This window comes from Neovison vison, chromosome X (genome assembly GCF_020171115.1).
Source record: "Neovison vison isolate M4711 chromosome X, ASM_NN_V1, whole genome shotgun sequence".
NCBI classification, from domain to species: domain Eukaryota; kingdom Metazoa; phylum Chordata; class Mammalia; order Carnivora; family Mustelidae; genus Neogale; species Neogale vison.
The window spans coordinates 90,725,846-90,746,145 of record NC_058105.1 but is presented as its reverse complement, the minus strand read 5'-3'; the positions used below and the strand labels follow the sequence as shown (position 1 = coordinate 90,746,145).

General features: G+C 41.6%; 1 protein-coding gene across 2 annotated transcripts in view; it reads left to right on the top strand.

Annotated features, from left to right (window-relative positions):
• Positions 1–17,303: 17,303 nt before the first annotated feature.
• The window catches only part of RP2 (RP2 activator of ARL3 GTPase), a 52,314-nt gene continuing 49,317 nt past the window's right edge, over positions 17,304–20,300 (top strand). For both annotated transcript variants that reach the window (XM_044235237.1, XM_044235236.1), the window contains exon 1: positions 17,304–17,549. In XM_044235237.1, coding sequence (XP_044091172.1) covers positions 17,448–17,549 — 102 coding nt within the window. In that variant the 5' untranslated portion in view covers positions 17,304–17,447. The remainder of the gene's footprint in view (positions 17,550–20,300) is intronic.

Below are 20,300 nucleotides of genomic sequence, written 5' to 3'. Positions count from 1 at the left end.
TAATCAATATGGACATTAGTAATATGTCAGAACTAGAGTTCAGGATGATGATTATCAAGGTGCTAGCTGAGCTTGAAAAAAGAATGGAAGATACTAGAGAATCCCTTTCTGGAAAAATAGAAGAACTAAAATCTAACCAAGCTGAAATAATAAAAAAAAAAAAAACTATTAATGAAGCGCAATCCAAAATGGAGGCTCTTACTGCCACGAGGGGAGAATTTGAGAGATAAGTGATACCATAAGATGAAACAATATTAGAATAATTGGGATCCCAGAAGAAGAAGAAAGGGAGAGAGGGGCATAAGGTATATTGGAGCAAATTATAGCAGAGAATTTCCCTAATCTGGCAAAGGGAACAATCATCAAAATCCAGGAGGCACAGAGAAGCCCCCTCAAAATCAATAAAAATAGGTCCACACCCCATCATCCAATAGTAAAACTTACAAGTCTCAGTGAAAAAGAGAAAATCCTGAAAGCAGCTTGGGACAAGAGGTCTGTAATATACAACTGTGGAAATATTAGATTGGCAACATACCTATCCACAGAGACCTGGCAGGCCAGAAAGTACTGGCATGATATATTCAGAGCACTAAATGAGAAAAATATTCAACCAAGAATACTATGTCCAGATAGGCTGTCATTGAAAATAGAAAGAGAGATAAAAAGCTTCCAGGACAAACAAGAATTTGCATACACCAAACCAGCCCTGTAGGAAATATTGAAACAGGTCCTCTAAGCAAAGAGAGAGCCTAAGAGTAACAGACCAGAAAGGAACAGAGACAATATACAGTAATAGTCACCTTACAGGCAATAAAATGGCACTAAATTCATGTCTTTCAATAGTTACCCTGAATGTAAATGGGCTAAATGCCCCCAATCAAAAGACACAGGGTATCAGATTGGATTAAAAAACAAATCCATCGATATGTTGTCTGCAAGAAACTCATTTTAGACCCAAAGACACCTCCAGATTTAAAGTGAGAGGGTGGAAAACAATTTACCCATGCTATTGGACATCCAAAGAAAGCTGGAGTGGCAATCCTTATATCAGATAAATCAGATTTTAAGCCAAAGACTATAATAAGAGATGAGGAAGGACACTGACACTATATCATACTTAAAGGGTCTGTCCAACAAGAAGATCTAACAATTTTAAATATCTATGCCCCTAACACGGGAACAGCCAATTATATAAACCAATTAATAACAAAATCAAAGAAACACATCCACAATAATGCAATAGTAGTAGGGACTTTAACATCCCCCTCACTAAGTGGACAGATCATCTAAGCAAAAGATCAACAAGGAAATAAAGTCTTTAAATGACATGCTGGACCAGATGGACATCATAGATATATTCAGAACATTCCATCCCAAAGCAACAGAATACACATTCTTCTCTAGACAATCTGGAAGAAATTGATGCATTCCTAGAGACATATAAATTACCAAAACTGAACCAAGAAGAAGTAGAAAACCTGAACAGACCCATAACCAGTAAGGAGATTGAAGCAGTCATCAAAAGTCTCCTAAAGAACAAGAGCCCAGGGCCAGAAGGCTTCCCAGCAGAATTTTACCAAACATTTAAAGAAGAATTAATACCTATTCTCCTGAAACTCTTCCAAAAAATACAAATGGAAGGAAAACTTCCAAACTCATTTTATGAGGCCAGCATTACCTTTATCCCAAAACCAGAAAAGGCCACATCAAAAAGGAGAATTACAGACCAATATCCTTGATGAACTTGGATGCAAAAATTCTCACCAAATACTAGCCAATAAGACCTAACAGTACATTAAAAGGATTATTCACCATGACCAAATGGGATTTATTCCTAGGATGCAAGGTTGGTTCAACATCTGCAAATCAATCAGTGTGATACAATACATTAATAAAAGAAAGAACAAGAACCATACAATACTCTCAATAGATGCTGAAAAAGCATTTGACAAAGTACAGCATCCTTTCTTGACCAAAACTCTTCACATTGTAGGGATAGAGGATACATACCTCAATATCTTCAAAGCCATCTATGAAAAACCCACAACGAATATCATCTTCAATGAGGAAAACCTGAGAGCTTTTCCCCTAAGGTCAGGAACATGGCAGGGCTGTCCACTATCACCACTGCTATTCAACATATACTAGAAGTCCTAGCCTCAGCAATCAGACAACTAAAAGAAACAAAAGGCATCTGAATCAGCAAAGAAGAAGTCAAACTCTCACTCTTTGCAGGTGATATGATGCTTTATGTGGAAAATCCAAAAGACTCTACTCCAAAATGGCTAAAACTCATACAGGAATTTAGTGAAGTGTCAGGATATGAAATCAATGCACAGAAATCAGTTGCATTTCTATACACCAACAGCAAGACAAGAGAAAGAGAAATTAAGGAGTTGATCCCATTTACAATTGCACTCAAAACCATAAGATAACTTATGGTTAAGGTATCTTAACCATAGAGGCAAAGAGGCAAAGAATCTTTACTAAGAAAACTAACCAAAGAGGCAAAGAATCTTTACTCAGAAAGCTATGAAGTACTCATGAAAGAAATTGTGGAAGACACAAAGAAATGGAAAAATGTTCCATGCTCATGGATTGGAAGAACAAATATTGTGAAAATGTCTATGCTACCTAGAGCAACCTATACATTTAATGCAATCACTATCAAAATACTATCAACTTTTTTCAAAGGAATGGAATAAATAATCCTAAAGTTTATATGGAACCAGAAAAGACCCCGAGTAAGCCAGAGGAATGTTGAAAAAGAAAACCAAAGTTGGTGGCATCAGAATTCCAGACTTCAAGCTCTATTACAAAGCTGTCATCATCAAACCAATATGGTACTGGCACAAAAACAGACACATAGATCAATGAAACAGAATAGAGAGCCCATAAATGGACCCTCAGCTCTATGGTCAACTCATCTTGGACAAAGCAGGAAAGAATGTCCAATGGAAAAAAGACAGTCTCTTCAACAAATGGTGTTGGGAAAATTGGACAGCCACATGCAGAAAAATGTAACTGGACCATTTCCTTACACCACACACAAAAATAGACTCTAAATGGATGAAAGACCTCAATGTGAGACAGGAATCCCTCAAAATCCCTGAGAAGAACACAGGCAGCAACCTCCTCGACCTCAGCCACAGCAATTTCTTCCTAGAAACATTGCCAAAGGCAAGGGAAGCAAGGGCAAAAATGAACTATTGGGACTTTATCAAGATAAAAAGCTTTTGCACAGCAAAGGAAACAGTCAACAAAACCAAAAGACAACTGGCAGAATGGGAGAAGATATTTGCAAGTGATACATCAGATGAAAGGCTAATATCCAAAATCTATAAAGAACTTCTCAAACTCAACACCCAAAGAACAAATAATCCAATCAAGGAATGGACAGAAGACATAAACAGACATTTCTCCAAAGAAGACATCCAAATGGCCAACAGACACATGAGAAAGTGTTCGACATCACTTGGCATCAGGGAAATACAGATCAAAACCACAGTGAAATATCACCTCACACCAGTCAGAATGGCTAAAATTAACAAGTCAGGAAATGACAGATGTTGGCGAGGATGTGGAGAAAAGGGAACCCTCCTACATTGTTGGTGGGAATGCAAGCTGGTGCAACCACTCTGGAAAACAGCATGAAGGTTCCTCAAAAAGTTGAAAATAGAGCTACCCTATGACTCAGCAATTGCACTTCTGGGTATTTACCCTAAAGATACAAATGTAGCGATCCAAAGGGGCATGTGAACCCAAATGTTTGCAGCAGCAATGTCTACAATAGCCAAACTATGGATAGAACCAAGATATCCATCAACAGATGAATGGATAAAGATGATGTAGTATATATATATATAATGGAATACTATGCAGCCATCAAAAACCAAAATCTTGTCATTTGCAATGACATGATGGAACTAGAGGGTTTATGCTAAGCAAAATAAGTCTATCAGAGAAAGACAATTATCATATTATCTCTCTGACATGAGGAATTTGAGAGGCAGAGTGGGGGTCGTGGGGGGCAGGGAGGGAAAAAATGAAACAAGATGAGACTGGGGAGGGAGACAAACCATAAGAGACTCTCAATCTCAGGAAACAAACTGAGGGTTGCTGGAGGGGAGGGGGGTAGGAGGGATGGAGTGGCTGGGTGATGGACATTGGGGAAGGTATTTGCTATAGGGAGTGCTGTGAATTGTATAAGACTGAGGATTCACAGACCTGTACCCCTAAAGCAAATAATACATTGTGTGTTAATTTAAAAAAAGAGATAAGCAGACATATGAAAGTAGCTTCAGCATAATAAGAGCAGAGTACTAGGATGAAGGGCCACAAGCTCCTGCTGTACCTCCTACTATCTGAGATTCCTTCTACCCTAAGCCCCGATAGAAACTTGAGGCTCATGCTTTAAGACTGTGTTTGGGAGGAGCTTTTCCCGTGTTCCCAAACAATGCATGAAGGAAATTCTCTTGTTATTAGAACTGGAGTATTTAAACTAGTGGTCTTGGGGGGCGCCTGGGTGGCTCAGTCTGTTAAATGTCTGCCTTTGGCTCCGGTCACGATCCAGGGTTCTGGAATCGAGCACCGTGTCGTCATCATCGGGCTCCCTGCTCAGCGGGGAGCCTGCTTTCCCCCTCTCCCTCTGCTGCTCCCCCTGCTTGTGATCTTTCCCTCCCTGCCTGCCCATAAATAAATAAATAAATTCTTCTGCTTATTTTCCAATCCTGCTAAGCACCAGAAGAGCAGAGAAAAAGCATAGCCTCTTGGTACACTTCCCAGGAGTAAGAAAAGGAAGTGCAAGTCAGATTGTATCCCCTCAAGCTTGAGCCAACAAAGAGAAATATGGGATGAAAATGAAGATTCGATTATTTTGGCTGGAAGTGATTGTATTTACTGGACTCAGTTCTTCCCTTTTACTGCCCCCTGAGGGTGACAACACCCCAACAGTGCCACCAAGGGAGAAAATGCACTTCTTTCCAGGATTTTATGAGAGTTTCCTGGATACCCCACGAGAGAACTCTGGCGACTGTCATAGCTGCCATGCCAACTGCCTGGAGGCCAGCAGAGACAAGTTTATGCACAGAATACTGATTCACACAACAGCTAGCTCTGGACTGGGATATGCTGACTTGGCTTGTTTTCCCTTGGGGAGGTTGGGACGGGTGTGGCTATTAATCAGCGATGAACCCAAGTCTTCTAGGTCTTGCCACTGTACATATTAACATATTCTGCCTTTTGTTGCTGTTCAGAATCAATCCACCCAAGATTCAAAAGTCCCATGTCATTTTCAGACCTCAGTGTAGAAAACCGAGTAGGACAAAACTCTCTACTTTATGTCTCATAGTGAAGGCTGCAGTAGCATGAAATAGAAATAACTGGACAATGTAAACCAGAAACCAAGGATTCTGTAAGCTTGGAAAGGCAGAGGTCAAGGGGAGGCAGTACCATTGGCAAATATACACACACAGAGACACAAATACAGAGACACACACAGACACACACACACCTTGTAAGACAACTGTGAGAGAAAAGCTATCTCAGGCGGATCTCAAGTTGAGGCCATTAGTTGTCACAGACCTCCCTTTGCCTCCTTCCTCCTTCCACTTCAGAGAGCCAGGACAAGAATGCAGGAAGCTAGAGGAAAGGAAGCTTCTGAGGCAACATGGTCATTGGCTGTCCAGGTTTAGTGCCTTCTCCCTACTTCTACCCACAATGCCCCTCAGGATTGCATGCCATCTGCTGGTATCACCATCCATTCTTCTCCCTTGGGCATCAGTCTGCTCTAGCTGCCATAACAAAATACCACAGACTGGGTGGATTAAACAACAGACACTTCTTTTCTCACAGTTCTGCAGGCTGAAGGTCCAAGACGGAGGTGTTGGGTTTCTTCTGAGGTCTCTCTCCCAGGTTTGTAGATGGGCACCTTCTCATTTTGCCCTCATATGGTCTTTCCTCTATGCAGAAGGTTGTCTATGTCCTAATCTCCCCTTCTTATGTGGACACCAGTCCTATCAGATTTAGGGCCTACTTATATGACCTCATTTTACTTCGTTACCTCTCTAAAGGCCCTGTCTCCAAATACAGTCACATTCTGAGGTACTGGGGGTTAGGACTTCAACATATGAAGTTTAGGAGGACATAATTCAGGCTGTAACACCTAGCAGCAGTGTTCATTTGATGTAGAAGTGTATCAGAAACCTCCTCCTACGAACCTTGACTTGAGACCAGCAACCTCCCAACATTATGTCAATGTTGGGGAAAGTCATAGAAGCTGCCCCTTCCACTGAGGCAAGGGTGTGAGGGAACTTTTTGTGACTTGTCAAAGTTAGAACCCTCTTAATACTCCTTGGTGTGTGGATCAAATTCAGCTTTGGCTCCCTGAGATCAATGGTTATAGAAGCTTGTCACTCAGGCCCTGGGTGATTCCAAATAAGAATAACTTGTGGGCTAATCCATTCCCCCACCCCTTCCCCTCTGAAACCCGCGATTTGTTTCCTGGAGTCCATGGCCTCTCATGGTTCATCTCCCCCTCTGATATCCCCCCATTCATTTCCCGCCTCCTTCTCCTTATGTCCTCCTTATGTTCCACAAATAAGTGAAACCATATGATAATTGTCTTTCTCTGTTTGGCTTATTTCACTTAGCATAATCCCCTCCAGTCCCAACCATGTTGATGCAAAGGCTGGGTATTCATCCTTTCTGATGGTTGAGCAATATTCCATTACATATATGGACCACATCTTCTTTATCCATTCATCTGTTGAAGGGCATCTCAGCTCCTTCCACAGTTTAGCTATTGTGAACATCGCTGCTATGAACATTGGGATGCATATGGCCCTTCCTTTCACTAAATTTGTATCTTTGGGGCAAATACCCAGTAGTGCAATTGCCAGGTCATAGGGTAGCTCCATTCTTAACTTTTTGAGGAACCTCCATATTGTTTTCCAAAACGGCTGTACCAACTTGCATTCACACCAACATGATAATGCTCTCATAGGTAAAGTTTTTTGTATTTTGGGGTGTGTGTGTGTGTGTGAATTCTAGTTAATATTGAAGAAGTATCTTCAATTATTTCTAGATCAATTGCAACACATTCTGGTAGTCAGAACCCTAGGCTACCAATCACATAATAGGTCAGCCAGCTGCTTAATGAAAGAAAATTAACACAATAAATGTACCCTCGAATTCTATTATGACCCAGTAAGTGCTGCGGGTGCAGTAACCAACAAGGCTGATATGAAGTATATGGGCTCTTTGCTTCAGATAATGTGTACCTAATGGAGAGGGGGCATTTGGGAAATTGCATAGAATAAATTATTTCACACACACACACACACACACACACACACACGAATAACTTGTGGGAGAGGACACCAATGATCCCAGGAAAGAACTTACTGGGAAGAAAGGGAAATTGGCACAAAACCCAAGCCCAGAACTATAGGGTAAAGAAAGGTAGGCAAGGTTGAAGCTCCCTGGTGTGGTGTTCTGCTGGGGAGATTTGCCCAGATGTGAAGATGAACTATGGAGTCACAACTTTTGAGCCTGTGGATAGGACATCACCAAGGCCTGTAAGGGACCCATCCAAAAATGAGCATCTTTGCTTAGGCAGAACCAGACTTCAAAAGCCATTCTGGGGTGAGGAGGGGGTTTGGGGAAGCAAGAGCAGCAGGGAATGGATCCCATTTTTCAGTTCTTGCTGGATGCATCCTATATAGTGGTTTAGAGCAAGCTCAAAGCTGTCCTGTCAGGGTTTAAAGCTCAGCTGAGATACTTACTATGGAACCTTGGCCAAGTTATTCTCTGTGCTTCAATTTCTCATCTGCAAGACAAGGATAATAAGAGTCCCTCCTCATAGAGCCATTAGGAAGCATCAATTATTTAATAACTTGGAATTGTGTTTGGCACACTCAGGGTTTAATAAGTAATACTTATTATTTCTATATCTGGTTTCAAAATTGTTATGATTTCTATGTAGGTTTTTTTTTACCCAGGAGTAATGCCCTTTGCTCTGAGTAAGGCTCAGGATTCTTGGAAGTGTAGGAGCTGGAGTGAGGACTCCCTATGGGGGAAGATACTGGTGTATCTGCTTATAAGGACAGAGGAAAGAGAATAACTGAGAAGTTTTTTAACATAATTTGTTGAAGCAGGTTATACCTATAATACATAGCCTATTTTTCTTTGGAAAATACAAGTAATAAAAAGATAATCACTACATTCCCACCACCCAATTAATATTTTAACATAGTTCCTTGCACATTTTTCTGTGCCTATATGAATTTTCCATTGTTTTTTATCAATATGCAACCTGTGTTCTATTTTTCACTACATCATATGTGAGTATTTTCTCACACATAGTTTAAAAATTTTGTTAACCTAATTTTAAATGTTTACATCGGAGGCACCTGGTTGGCTCAGTCGGTTAAGCTTGCAACTCTTGTCTCAGCTGGGGTCTTGGTCTCAGAGTCGTGAGTTCAAGTCCCACTGGACTCCACAATGGACATGGAGCCTATGTAATAATAATAATAAATAAACATATAAATGCTTACATTAGGTGGCTATGTCCTGATTTCCCAATAATCACAAATTAATGAATGTTTTGTGTATCTATTTTTAATTATTGCTGAAAATATCACAATAAAAATTTTTGTTCATAAAGCTTTATCCCCATTTCTGGCCATTTCCTCACATCAGATTCCTATAAATAAAGTTATTCAATCAAAGGAAAGAGACCTTTTTTAAAAAAAGATTCTATGTATTTATTTGAGACAGAGAGAGAGAGAACAGGAACATCACTAGCTTTAAACAAGCCAGTGTCTTCACTACGTACAAGAAGATCAAGGAACATTCTGCACCTCCAGCAAGTATTCTGTTGCCAGAGCTGCCCTAATTGTTGCTGATCAGCACCTGTTGAACCTGCTTAACACTAGACCCTCCTCAGATCTTTCTATGTCTTTGTGTCTTGAGATGGCCCAGAGAACAGGTGCGTGCAGCCAGAACCAAGAGTAGCGCATCATATCCGCTGGCCTCACAAAGGCCTCTAGTATTCTCAGGGAGGTTCCTGGGGACTTAGTGTGCACTGAGAATGTTAGGACTTATCTTGATGGAGGATAGCATGGCTAATGTGCCAACTGGAACATTTTTCCTTATAAATGGAGTGAAACGGGTCTTCAGAAGTTGAAAGCGCCATCCCGTGACTCCTGTTGATAGCTGTATACTAAACCTCTCCCACCAGGAGAAGTCACGTTCTGATCACAAGTCTGAACAAGATCAGATCCTCATTCCACATGATTGCAGAAGGGAAACTCCTACAGTCAGCCTCGGGCTGCCAGGACAAATGACCACAGCCTGGGGGTTGGGGCATGGTGTTTAAACGACAGAAATGCCTGGTCACACAGTTCTGGAGGCCCGAAGCCATTGACTTTAATTCAATTACCTCCATAAAAACTCTACCTCCAGATAAGGTCTCATCCTGAGGGACTGGAGGTTAGGACTTCAACATGTGACTTTGGAAGGAAAGCAATTCAACCCATACATCCAGCCCAAGATTTTTCCAACCTAAGATGTTCCCGCTCATTCCATCACCAGTTGCTCACTTTGGCTAATATAGAAGTCTACTCTTGGACCAAGAGGTTAAAAAGATGAATCATGAAGAAAGGTTCTTTTGGAAGCCTAAAACCCAAAGAAGACAACCGACAAGGCTTCGAATTCAAGACCAGAATTCTTGAGGGCCATACCAACGCCAAACTGTGAATCTTGTGATTTCACTGTTGACTACTGGAAACCAGTAGTCAACAATCACACCGCTCTGGGATAATGTTAAGAAAAATGAGATAAAATCTGGAAAGAAGCAAGATGGTTTCATGGCGTTTAAGTGCTATTCTGGAAGCTCTCTCCTATAAGCTTGGCTAAGGTTCAGCTGACTCTCTGAGGGAACGTAACTTGCTTGGCATCCAGGAAACTGCTGATTAGTCCTCAGATATTGGATGAGTCTGTAAAGTTAGAAGTCAGCTTGTAGAAAACTAGTAAAGTGTGATGATTTTCTTTTCTGCCTGGTAGGAAAGATCCCACATCTCCTGTGTCTTTTTCCATTTAGGATGTGAACCATGTTTGTATCCATGCTGGAAATGTTATTTCAATAGTCCTTTTTCTTCATGAAACTCTACAAAGCCCTACTTCTCATATCCTCTTTGAACCAACTTGTTGACCTTTGGGCTTCCTCGTTAATGAATTAGATAAATATTGGACACTGGGTCACTGTCAATTGGTATAGGAATTGTGTTTTTAATATTGTGAAAATTACACTTTGGTAGTACCTTTTTCTTTGTTTTTTTAAAGATGTATTTATTTATTTATTTATTTGACACACAGAGAGATATATTACAAGTAGGAAGAGAGGCAGGCAGAGAGAGGGGGGGAAGCAGGCTCCCCACTGAGCAGGGAGCCCAATGCGGGGCCCGATCTCAGGACCCCGAGGTCACGACCTGAATCAAAGACAGAGGCTTAACCCACTGAGCCACCCAGGTGCCCATTTTCCTTTTTTTTTTAAAAAAACATTTTATCTATTTATTTGAGAAGGAGAGAGAACACAAGTGGTGGGGGCAAGGGTAAAGCAGACTCCCCGCTGAGCAGGCAGTCTGACCAGCTCAGTCCCAGGACCCTGAGATCATGATCTGAGCCCAAGGCAGATGCTTAACTGATTGAGCCAGCCAGGCGCCTCTGGTAGGATACTTTTCAAGGAAGGGTTTCTTATCAACAAGGAGAAAATGGGGTAAGCGACTATAAAATTGAATGTTACCATTGTTAAAATGAAAAGCTGGGCAAGGGATGTAGGAACTGAATTTATTTGGGCTCCCAAGAAAGAACAATGTGGCAGGTTCGATAAGAGCTTACAGTGTCTCAACAGGAAGTGTAAGTAAGCATCAGTCTTATGAACAGTTTGAAAAAAGAAAAAATTGAAGTCAAGCCCAACTTAGAATTGAAACACTGGGTCCACATGTAAATGTCAAGTTCCTAACTTTTCTTTCTCGTTGGAAAGTTTTTAAAGACTTGGACCAAACTGGTACCTCTGGTTGTCTGAAAGTCTCCAAGGATTGTTAACAGGTTGGTATAGTTTGCATTGGGAGTTTTGTTCTTTGCATATCTGACTCTAGTGGCTGCTTTTTGATTGGCTTTCGTCAGCCTGACCTGGCTGACTTCTCTGTTCCCACTGGAGGTTTTCATAAGTTGTGGCAGATCTACAACTGCCAGGAAAATATGGTCTTCTTAATCCTTGTATAATGGGCTGTCATATATACATTCTGAAGCCTACTAGTACATGAAAGAGATGTAGTATGTGCAAACTTAGATCCAGACTCACCAAAATTAATAATATCCCTAATATCCTTGGACGGGCAGCTTATAGTATAACTAATGAAACATAAACGGTAGAGCCCTTCATTTGTATAAGTCTTGTACGTAGGGTTCCTAGAAATTTGCTATTCATAATTTTGTATTATCTTTCTTAAAAGGACCCAACCCAGTGTAAATTGGTGTTGCCAGGATGGAAAACAGAATGCAGGTTACTCAAAAAATTAAAAATAGAACTACCATGTGATCTAGCAATCATACGTTGGGGTATTTTATCTGAAGAAAATGAAAACAGTAACTTGAAAAGGTATATGCACCCTCTCGTTCATTGCTACATTATTTACAATAGCCAAGATAAGGAAGTAACCTAAGTGTTCATCAATGGATGAATGGATGAAGAAGATGTGTATACACACACACACACGAATATACACACAGAGAAGAATATTAGTCAGGCATAAAAAAGAATGAAATCTTGACATTTGTGACAACATGGATGGAACTTAAAATCATTATGCAAAGTGAAATAAGTCAGAGAAAGACAAATATCACATGATATCACAGGATCTCATATGTAGAATCTAAACAAACAAACAAAAACCAAAAATCAAGCTCATATGCAAAAAACTAGACTGATGGTTGCCAGAGTTGAGGGGGGTAAAGGGATGTGCAAAATGGGTGAAGGTGGTCAAAAGGTATAAACTACCAGTTATAAACTGAAAAAGTTCTGGAGCTGTAACATACAGCATGGTGACTATAGTCATACATGTAGACTATGTATACAATACTGTATTACATATTTGAAAGTTGCTAAGAGAGTACATCTTAAAAGTCCCCATCATCAGAATAAAAAATTCTACAGTAAATACGGCAAGATGTTAACTAGATTTATGGCGGTGATCATTTCACAATGTATACAAATATCGAATCGCTACCTTATACCTCTGAAACTAACATAAAGCTGTATGCCAATTATATCTCAATTTAAAAAAGGACTCAACCCAAATTGTACAAACTTCAAACCCTACGAAACTTGGGTTTCTCCCTGTTTTAGAGTGAATTGCTGTTTATTCGATGCCATCCTTGACACCATGAGAATTAGGGAACACGTGAAAGAAATGCAGAAGAGAACGCTTCCTCCCTGGGTCACTTTTTTCCCCTTTCTTTCTTTCTTTCTTTTTTTTTTTTTTGAAATACTATATTTATTTATTTGACAGAGAGAGAGAGAGAGAGATCACAAGTAGGTAAAGAGGCAGGCGGGGGCGGGGGAAAGCAGGCTCCCCGCCAAGCAGAGAACCCAATGCGGGGCTCAATCCCCAGTCCCTGAGATTGCGACCAGAGCCAAAGGCAGAGGCTCAACCCACTGAGCCACCCAGGTGCCCCCCTGGGTCACTTTCTTATCCTGGTCTTAGAATGTACTATGCAGCTGGGGGGTTGCAGAAGGGAGGTGAGGAAGTGGGCATCATAGTAAAGCAGCAGAGCAGCTCTTAGGGAAGATTTTTGTCTACAATGAACACTGACTTTTCTCTACTTTTGTCAGGAACTGGGAGAGGAGGAGGCAGAGGAGGAGGAGGAGGTGGTGAAGGAGGAAAGAAATCCATACTTAGAAGTTGCAGGAAGTGTCAGGCCTACCTAGCTATTGACCATATATGGGATAATAACCATTTTCTTGTGTAAGATTTAGGAAATGTTATTACATATCCTTTTACTTAAACTTTTGCCATGTGGCATCAGTTATGTCGCCCAAATCTTTCTTTTTCACTACTTTGGAATTATTTTTATACCATACAAATGTGGATGAGTAGCAATTATGTGGGCTGGGATCTTCTAGATGTCAGATTAAGACTTACTTGTTGTTTCCATGTGTAGAGGAAAGTAGAAAATACTATATCTCATTTAGCTTGGGCGAAAGAGCAAGCAGCTTTCTTTTGTTAATAAAATCCCAAGAATAAAAATAAATTTCATTAACTAACACACTCTGATTAGCTCTTAGTTTTATCATAGTTTGTCCCTTTCCTAAAAAGTATTGAAATGGGTATTTAGAAGATGGAAATTCCACTAGAAAAAATGTTTTAGTCCAGAAGCTATTTTTTAAAAAAATAGTTCCATTGGCACTGCTTTGCTGTAAAAAGTTACTGGAATTATTTTTATTGTATGCTGCTAAATCCATTGACTTCTGAGAAGTCTTTCTAGACTCTTCCCCCTTTCCCCCCCAATCTGAGTTAGAAGTCTGTTTCTCCTGTTATTCCTCTCCTGTATTAACGTTTGAATATTTTTTACTTGGCTTACATTAAGAATTTTACCAACAACAGTGAATAAGATATCCCATGCTAAGAGCGGTGGGAAAAAAGTCTTTATAACCTGATTACACACAATTTGTGATGCTTTTAGAAGTAGAATGAGTCAATAAGGTAGTAAAAGAAATTTGGTAAGAAGTGCCTAAAAGCTAAAGTATGAGAAGAATGCTGGCTCAAAAAAATCAATGAAAATAAAGAAAGTCATTTGCCCCTGCAATTTTTTTAACCTTCCAATCATCTTCTTTGGTACATTATGTAGTATTAATGATGTAGTTCACTCCCGCTGTGGTGGCCAGCCTCTGAGATGACACCCCAAAGATCTGTTCCTTTCAGTATTCATTCCCTTGTTCAGTCGCCTCCCTTCATGAGTTAAGGCCATCCCCGTGTGACCAATAGAATTCAGGGGAAGCCATACTGCATGACGTCTGAGACCACATCTTAAGAGGCCTAGCAACTTATGTCTTGGTCTCTTGGAACACTCACTCTTGGAGCTCTCAGTACGATAGAGGAAGCCCAAACATCCGGAGGCCACCTTGCTGGAGAGAGCACACGGAGAGGCCCTGAGATTTCATGTAGAGTGATTTCTGGCCAGTCCCCCAGCTATTTGAATCTTCCCTACTGAGGCTCTGCATGTAGCATAGAACAGAGTTCAATTGCACCCTGTGGAACCCCGCCTTAATTTCAGATTTGTAAGCAAAGCAAGTAATTGTTTTGTTTCAGTTTAAGTTTCAGGCAATTTGTTGAGCAGCGATAAGTGATGGGGACACTCCTTCCTGTCCCTTCTCCTTCACTTGTCAAGTGATCTTCATTGAGTGCAGAGTGAGCAAGTATGTGTCAGGTCAACTCAAGAACAGGGACTCTTCCAGCTGCTGTTGTTGGGGTAGTTGACTTGTTCATGCGGCATAGACAGACGTCTTCAAGTCTGTCTTCTGAGAAGTAACTGTGCCACTTCTGTGGTCAAGACACATGGGAACCCAGACTCTCTCAGGAACCTGTGGCCAGGTGTAAACCCACAATCCCACTTTTTAATGTAGCTGAGTATATCTATTAAGCTGAATATGAAGGGCAGCATTCCACAGAAAAGAAGTCACAAGGGAGTAAGTAACAGAAGGGGGATAGGCCAAAGGATCAACCAATTTCTGTCTGGACTCTTCGGAGTTAAGAGGTGCCAGCACATGTCCCCTTCGTAGGATCTGCTCCCCACCCATGTTTGTGATGAGAAGTTCATCCCTGCAGCTGCAGCAGTTAGACCAAGGGTGTACACTTGACCGACGGAGAACCATTCTAGTATTGACTGGCCAGCAACTTATATGGTTATCTTCCTAGAGGATCTGAACTAAGATATAAAGAGATTGTAGCATACACTTGGACAGAAAGGCCATGAGGAATCAGGGTGGGATAGCCGTTCTCAGCCACATATATGGTGTATGCTGATGAGTACGTAAAGGGAGTTGGTTTGCATAGAAAAGTGGTGATGAGAATCTATGGTGGGGAGGAGGGAGAAAAAAAGGAGCAGAAAAAGAAGAGTAAGAAAGAGGAAAAAAAAGAGAGCATGACAGAGCTCTATTATTAGCTCTGTTCCTTGGCTTTCTAGTCCCCCGTTTTAAAATTTTAATTTAATTTGATTCTTTATTTTATTTTTGGGCAGGGGTGCTGGTGGGATGGTGTTTAACAGAATGGGGACTTTATCTTCCCTTTTGCTTAGGGTCCCTGAAAAGATCATTGTCAGATATAGATTTTTGTTTTAGGTTTGATTTTCTCATTAATGAATACTTCAAAACTAGGAGAATTTTCAGGGTTGTTTCTGTAAAATTGGTTTTGTTGTTTGTTCATTAAGAGGAAGAGCATCACTGGGGGACAGAACTCCCATAGGCATCAGAAAGCCTAAACAGATACTTCTTTACTTTTTTAATTCAGATGAATCAGAAAGGAATGCATTCAGGGTAGGAGGGAGCACTGGACAACTCAGGCCCTGGGTTTTTCTAGAACCTGGTCAATCATTCTCATTGTGACCACAGATTAGTCCCTTTATCTCCATAGACCTGTTTCCCCCACTGCAACGACATAATGGTCACAATTTTAACATTCTATGACTATAAAATATCTAGGTGTCTTATCCAAAACACCCACACATACACCTTTCATTTCAATTGGAAGAAGAAAAAGTATGTACAGGGTAAAGGCCCTATTGCCTAAGATCTAGAACTCAAATTTGCAGTAATCTCTAATACTTGTGCACATGCACTTTTCTTCCTGATTGTGTAATAAGAAGCAGGAAGTGAAAAGGGGAACATTCTTAATGCTCAAGTTAAGTCAGAGACTCATTTAGGATATACACTAGTGTGAATAAGTGTGGGAAAGTAAAAAGATAACCAAATTTGAACCTGACCTGATCCACATTTGGTGTCCTACCAAGATGTCAAAATACTCAGACAGTCGAAGCAACAACTTGCCTTTTTTTATTTTTTTAGCGGGGGTTGGGGCAGAGGGAGAGTGAGAGATAATCTTAAGCAAGCTACACCCCAGAACAGCCTGGGGCAGCTGAGAGCTCCTTCTCACCACCTGAGATCATGCCCTGAACCAGTATCAAGAGTCCCACACTTAACCGACCGAGCCACCGAGGCACCCTTTTCTATCACATAAGCAATACATGTGTATTGCAGTAAACTTGGCCCAAATATAACAAATGTTAATATTTAGTGTATATATATTTAATACCTTCACACAAACCCTATACCATTTGCTTAGAGCTGAATGCTTATATGGCAATGCTTATGTCCTCCACTAGGCTATAAATTTCACAAGAACCCCTTTACTATAAAACCCCCCTCCTTCACGACACACACACTTAATTCACTTTCTTTGATAAGGAATATAGAAAAGAGGTTATAAATACTTCCTTCACTAGCACGCATTCATTCATGCATTCATCTGACAAACGTTTTACTGAGCGTCTACTATGGAGCTGAGCCAGGCCTAAGGAATTCAAAGATACATGCTCTTTTAAGAAAGGCCTTTTGGCCTCAAGAAATTCACATTTCCAAAAGGGAATGAATACACAAATAATTATTTTACTAAGTACTTGTGCAATTTCAGAGTGAAACGTAGGAATATTAAGAAAGCGCAGAAGAGGAGGCAAAAGGGGGTGTGTGGTTGGGGGAAGTTTCCGGAGGGGCGACACTACTCTAACGATGTGGCGGGAGGGAGGGGGGAAAACTACGAATTTCAGGGCCTCTTCCTGTGTCAGCCGCAATTCCTGTTCCCTCACCGCTTGCATCATAAAACTGAAGCTTAATGTTCAACTAGGGAGCCTTCCCGCGCCTAGAACTTGGTAACTGAGAACCAAGGGCAAAAAGACAAGCCTGCCAAAGCGGCAACCTGAGCAGCTAGAGAGCCCCACGGTGTCCTCGGAGGGGCGGGGCCGGACTAGGGGGCGGGGTCGGCTGTGCGTGCGCCAGAGCCCCCAGGACCCGCCACTGGGGGCTGGCGCGGGAGCGGGGCGTGGATTGGTTGTGTGTGTACGTCGACCTCTCCTCATAGGCCGCGCAGGACTGCTCTCGGGGCTTTGATTGGCTCACTGGGCGCTGAATGGTCATTGGCTGCAATGGGTCGTCTGGGCGACTGAGAGGAAAAAAGAGAAGGGGTGTTGGGCCTGGCGGGCTAACCCGGGCTGGGGACGGCTGGGCCGTTTCGCTGGGCGGTGTCCGGAGAGCTGCGGGGCCCGGGCGCCCGGGGTTCACGCCACACTCCCAGGGGATACCTGAACCAGCGGGCCGGCGGGAAGTGGCCGGGACCATGGGGTGCTTCTTCTCCAACAGGCGGAAGGCTGAGAAGGAGTCGCAGCCCGAGGGCGGGGAGGGGCGACCGAAGCAGTACAGCTGGGACCAGCGCGAGAAGGTAACCAAAGTCCCGTGGCCCCTGGTCTCAGCCCTTCCAGAGCCGCTCGGCGAGGGTCCCTTGCTGCCCGGGAGCGCTGAGGGGGCCGACCCAGCAGCTGCAGCTCTCTTGCGTGCGCTCTCCTCTCCCACGCGAGTAGTTGAAGTCGGGGGGAGTGACTTTTTGGGGTGCGGTGAAATACCCCGCTGGAGGGGGCGTCACGGGGAATTGTGAAGCGGTGCAGGGGGCCTTAGAGCTCATTGTCAGAGCCCTGCAGGCTTTCCCTGCGGTCCCAGGATGGACTCCAGGGAAAGAGGTCGTGAATGCCCCGAATCTCAAATCTGCTCATTTCACCCGCAGCGACCAGCGGGGTTTTGTCCAGTCCTCGAGTTACACGTGGGACCGATTCTCATCTTTTTTCGCGGCTCATGTTCGTCTGTGACTGTTTTCTCTTTTGTCTGCCCTAGCCGGTAAATCTCTTTGGTGCCTAATGGTATATTCCACTGCTGAATTTTCTCAGTTAACAAAGTGGACTCTTGAACGTATGCCTTTGCTTTTTCCTCCTCTTCCAGTTACCCAAAAGGAATAATGAAAATCAAAGTCAGTCTTGACACGTATGTCAGGACTGTATGGTGAAAATAACCAGCATAAACCAAGCAATATTTTGCTATTGTTTTCAATGAATGAAAACGCCCTTTTCACTTTTGTATATAGCCAGCAATGAGACAGCTTTGAAACGTCCCCTAGTGTTGCACAAAACACACTTAGTCATAAATTTCATAATGTTTCCTCTTTCCTCATAGTTCTGCATGTTGTGCTTAGTAAAATACTTTGATAGGTTTGGCAATTACTTTTCTTTTCCAAATAAAAGGATGTTTAGGGGGTATAGCTCAGTGGTAGAGCATTTGACTGCAAAAGGATGTTTAAATAAACGTTATGAACAATTACCTCCTTGCTTGATGCAACATATATTGACCCATGGATACTTTATAGTGAAGTTCATATTCATGTTATGATTTCATAGATCTTCCTGCATGATTTTCAATCGCCAGAATGATTTATTCATGGAAACTCAGTTCTCCAAGTGTTAGATTTAAGCAATGGGAAGCTTTTTGCAGAATTCTGAACTGCATCTTTCTACCCGGTTTCTCAGATCTTTCTTGGGTTGCATGGTATATTAATTCTCTTATCTATACTTGATAGCATCATTTTATTGCATAGGAGTGGAAAGTACTATGCTTTCTGTCATAGAAGATTGCACCTATCATTCGAAGTTACTTGGCAGACAGTTTTTAGAAGATTGATTTCCGGGCGCCTGGGTGGCTCAGTGGGTTAAGCGGCTGCCTTCGGCTCAGGTCATGATCTCGGGGTCCTGGGATCGAGTCCTGCATCGGGCTCTCTGCTCAGCAGGGAGCCGGCTTCCTCCTCTCTCTCTCTCTGCCTGCCTCTCTGCCTACTTGTAATCTCTGTCAAGTGAATAAATTTTAAAAAAAATCTTTAAAAAAATAAATAAATAAAAGATTGATTTCCTCAGCCTTAGTATTTCTAACAATACTCTTTAACCTTGAATTCTCTGTCATAGAGAGGCTTGTGTATTTGATTTTTACTTTAGCTTTTTGTTTTGAAACCATAGGCTAAAACAAAAGTGCTTTTATTTATTTTCTTATTTCGAGTAGTCTCAGTTGCCCTTTGACTCATTACTTCATAAAGATGGTCTTACAGTTAACCTTTATTAACATAATGTTCAGGTTAGTTAGAATCTCATGTTAATCTTTCTCCTTTTATTTATTTTTTTTTTAGATGTTATTTATTTATTTATTTGAGATAAAGAGATGGAGAGGGACGAGCAGACTCTGGGCTGAGCGCACAGGCCAATGCAGAGCTCTTCCACCAGATTAAGATCATGACCTGAGCCAAAATCAAGAGCCCGACACCCAACTGACTGAGCCACCCAGGCTCCGCTTTCTCCTTTTAGTTACATGGATGTATTCTGTGATTTTTTTTCTTTTACCAACTTCTAAACTTTTTGCGTATGAGCATATAGTAAACTTTCATTTGTAGACAGTTTTGAGCTTACAGGGAACATTTTTGGAGAATACTAGTAGGTACTGTAGTTGTAGAGGTGTAGACATATTACTGGGTATGTAAAATAAGTTCATGCTTCTGATACTGTGCATAATAAAAGCTAAAGTGTTGATCAACTCACCTAGTCAGAATTTTTCTAACTAAATGAACATTATATTTTGAAAACAACCCAATTAAAAAAAATCTGTTGGATCATTTGAGAAAGAGAATTACTAGTTTACATTTTGAGACAGTGGAGGTACCACATTACCCAACATTGCTTTTCCTTTTGGGGATTTTTCTTTAGGAGTATTCTATTTTACTTTGATTTGATTTGGTTTGGTTTGTCAGAGAGAGAGAACACTAGCACAAGCAGAGGGAACAGCAGGCAGAGGGAGAAGCAGGCTCCCCATTGAGAAAGGAGCCCGATGTGGGACCCTGGGATCATCACCTGAGCCAGAGGCAGACACTTAACCGACTGAGCCACCCAGGCATCCCTTCCTTTGGAATTATTAGGAGCATACTCTAGGGTGCCTCATTTTATATGATTTTTAAAGATTTTTTTTTCTAGTTCTTCATCTCTCATGAGGCCAATTTAGGCTAGTGTACGATGCTCTGTATTAGTCCAGTGATACTTCTACTGAGTTTAGCACAGTCTTGCTTGGTCCTAAAAGATTTTAGTTGTACCTTAAAAGGAACAGAATGCAA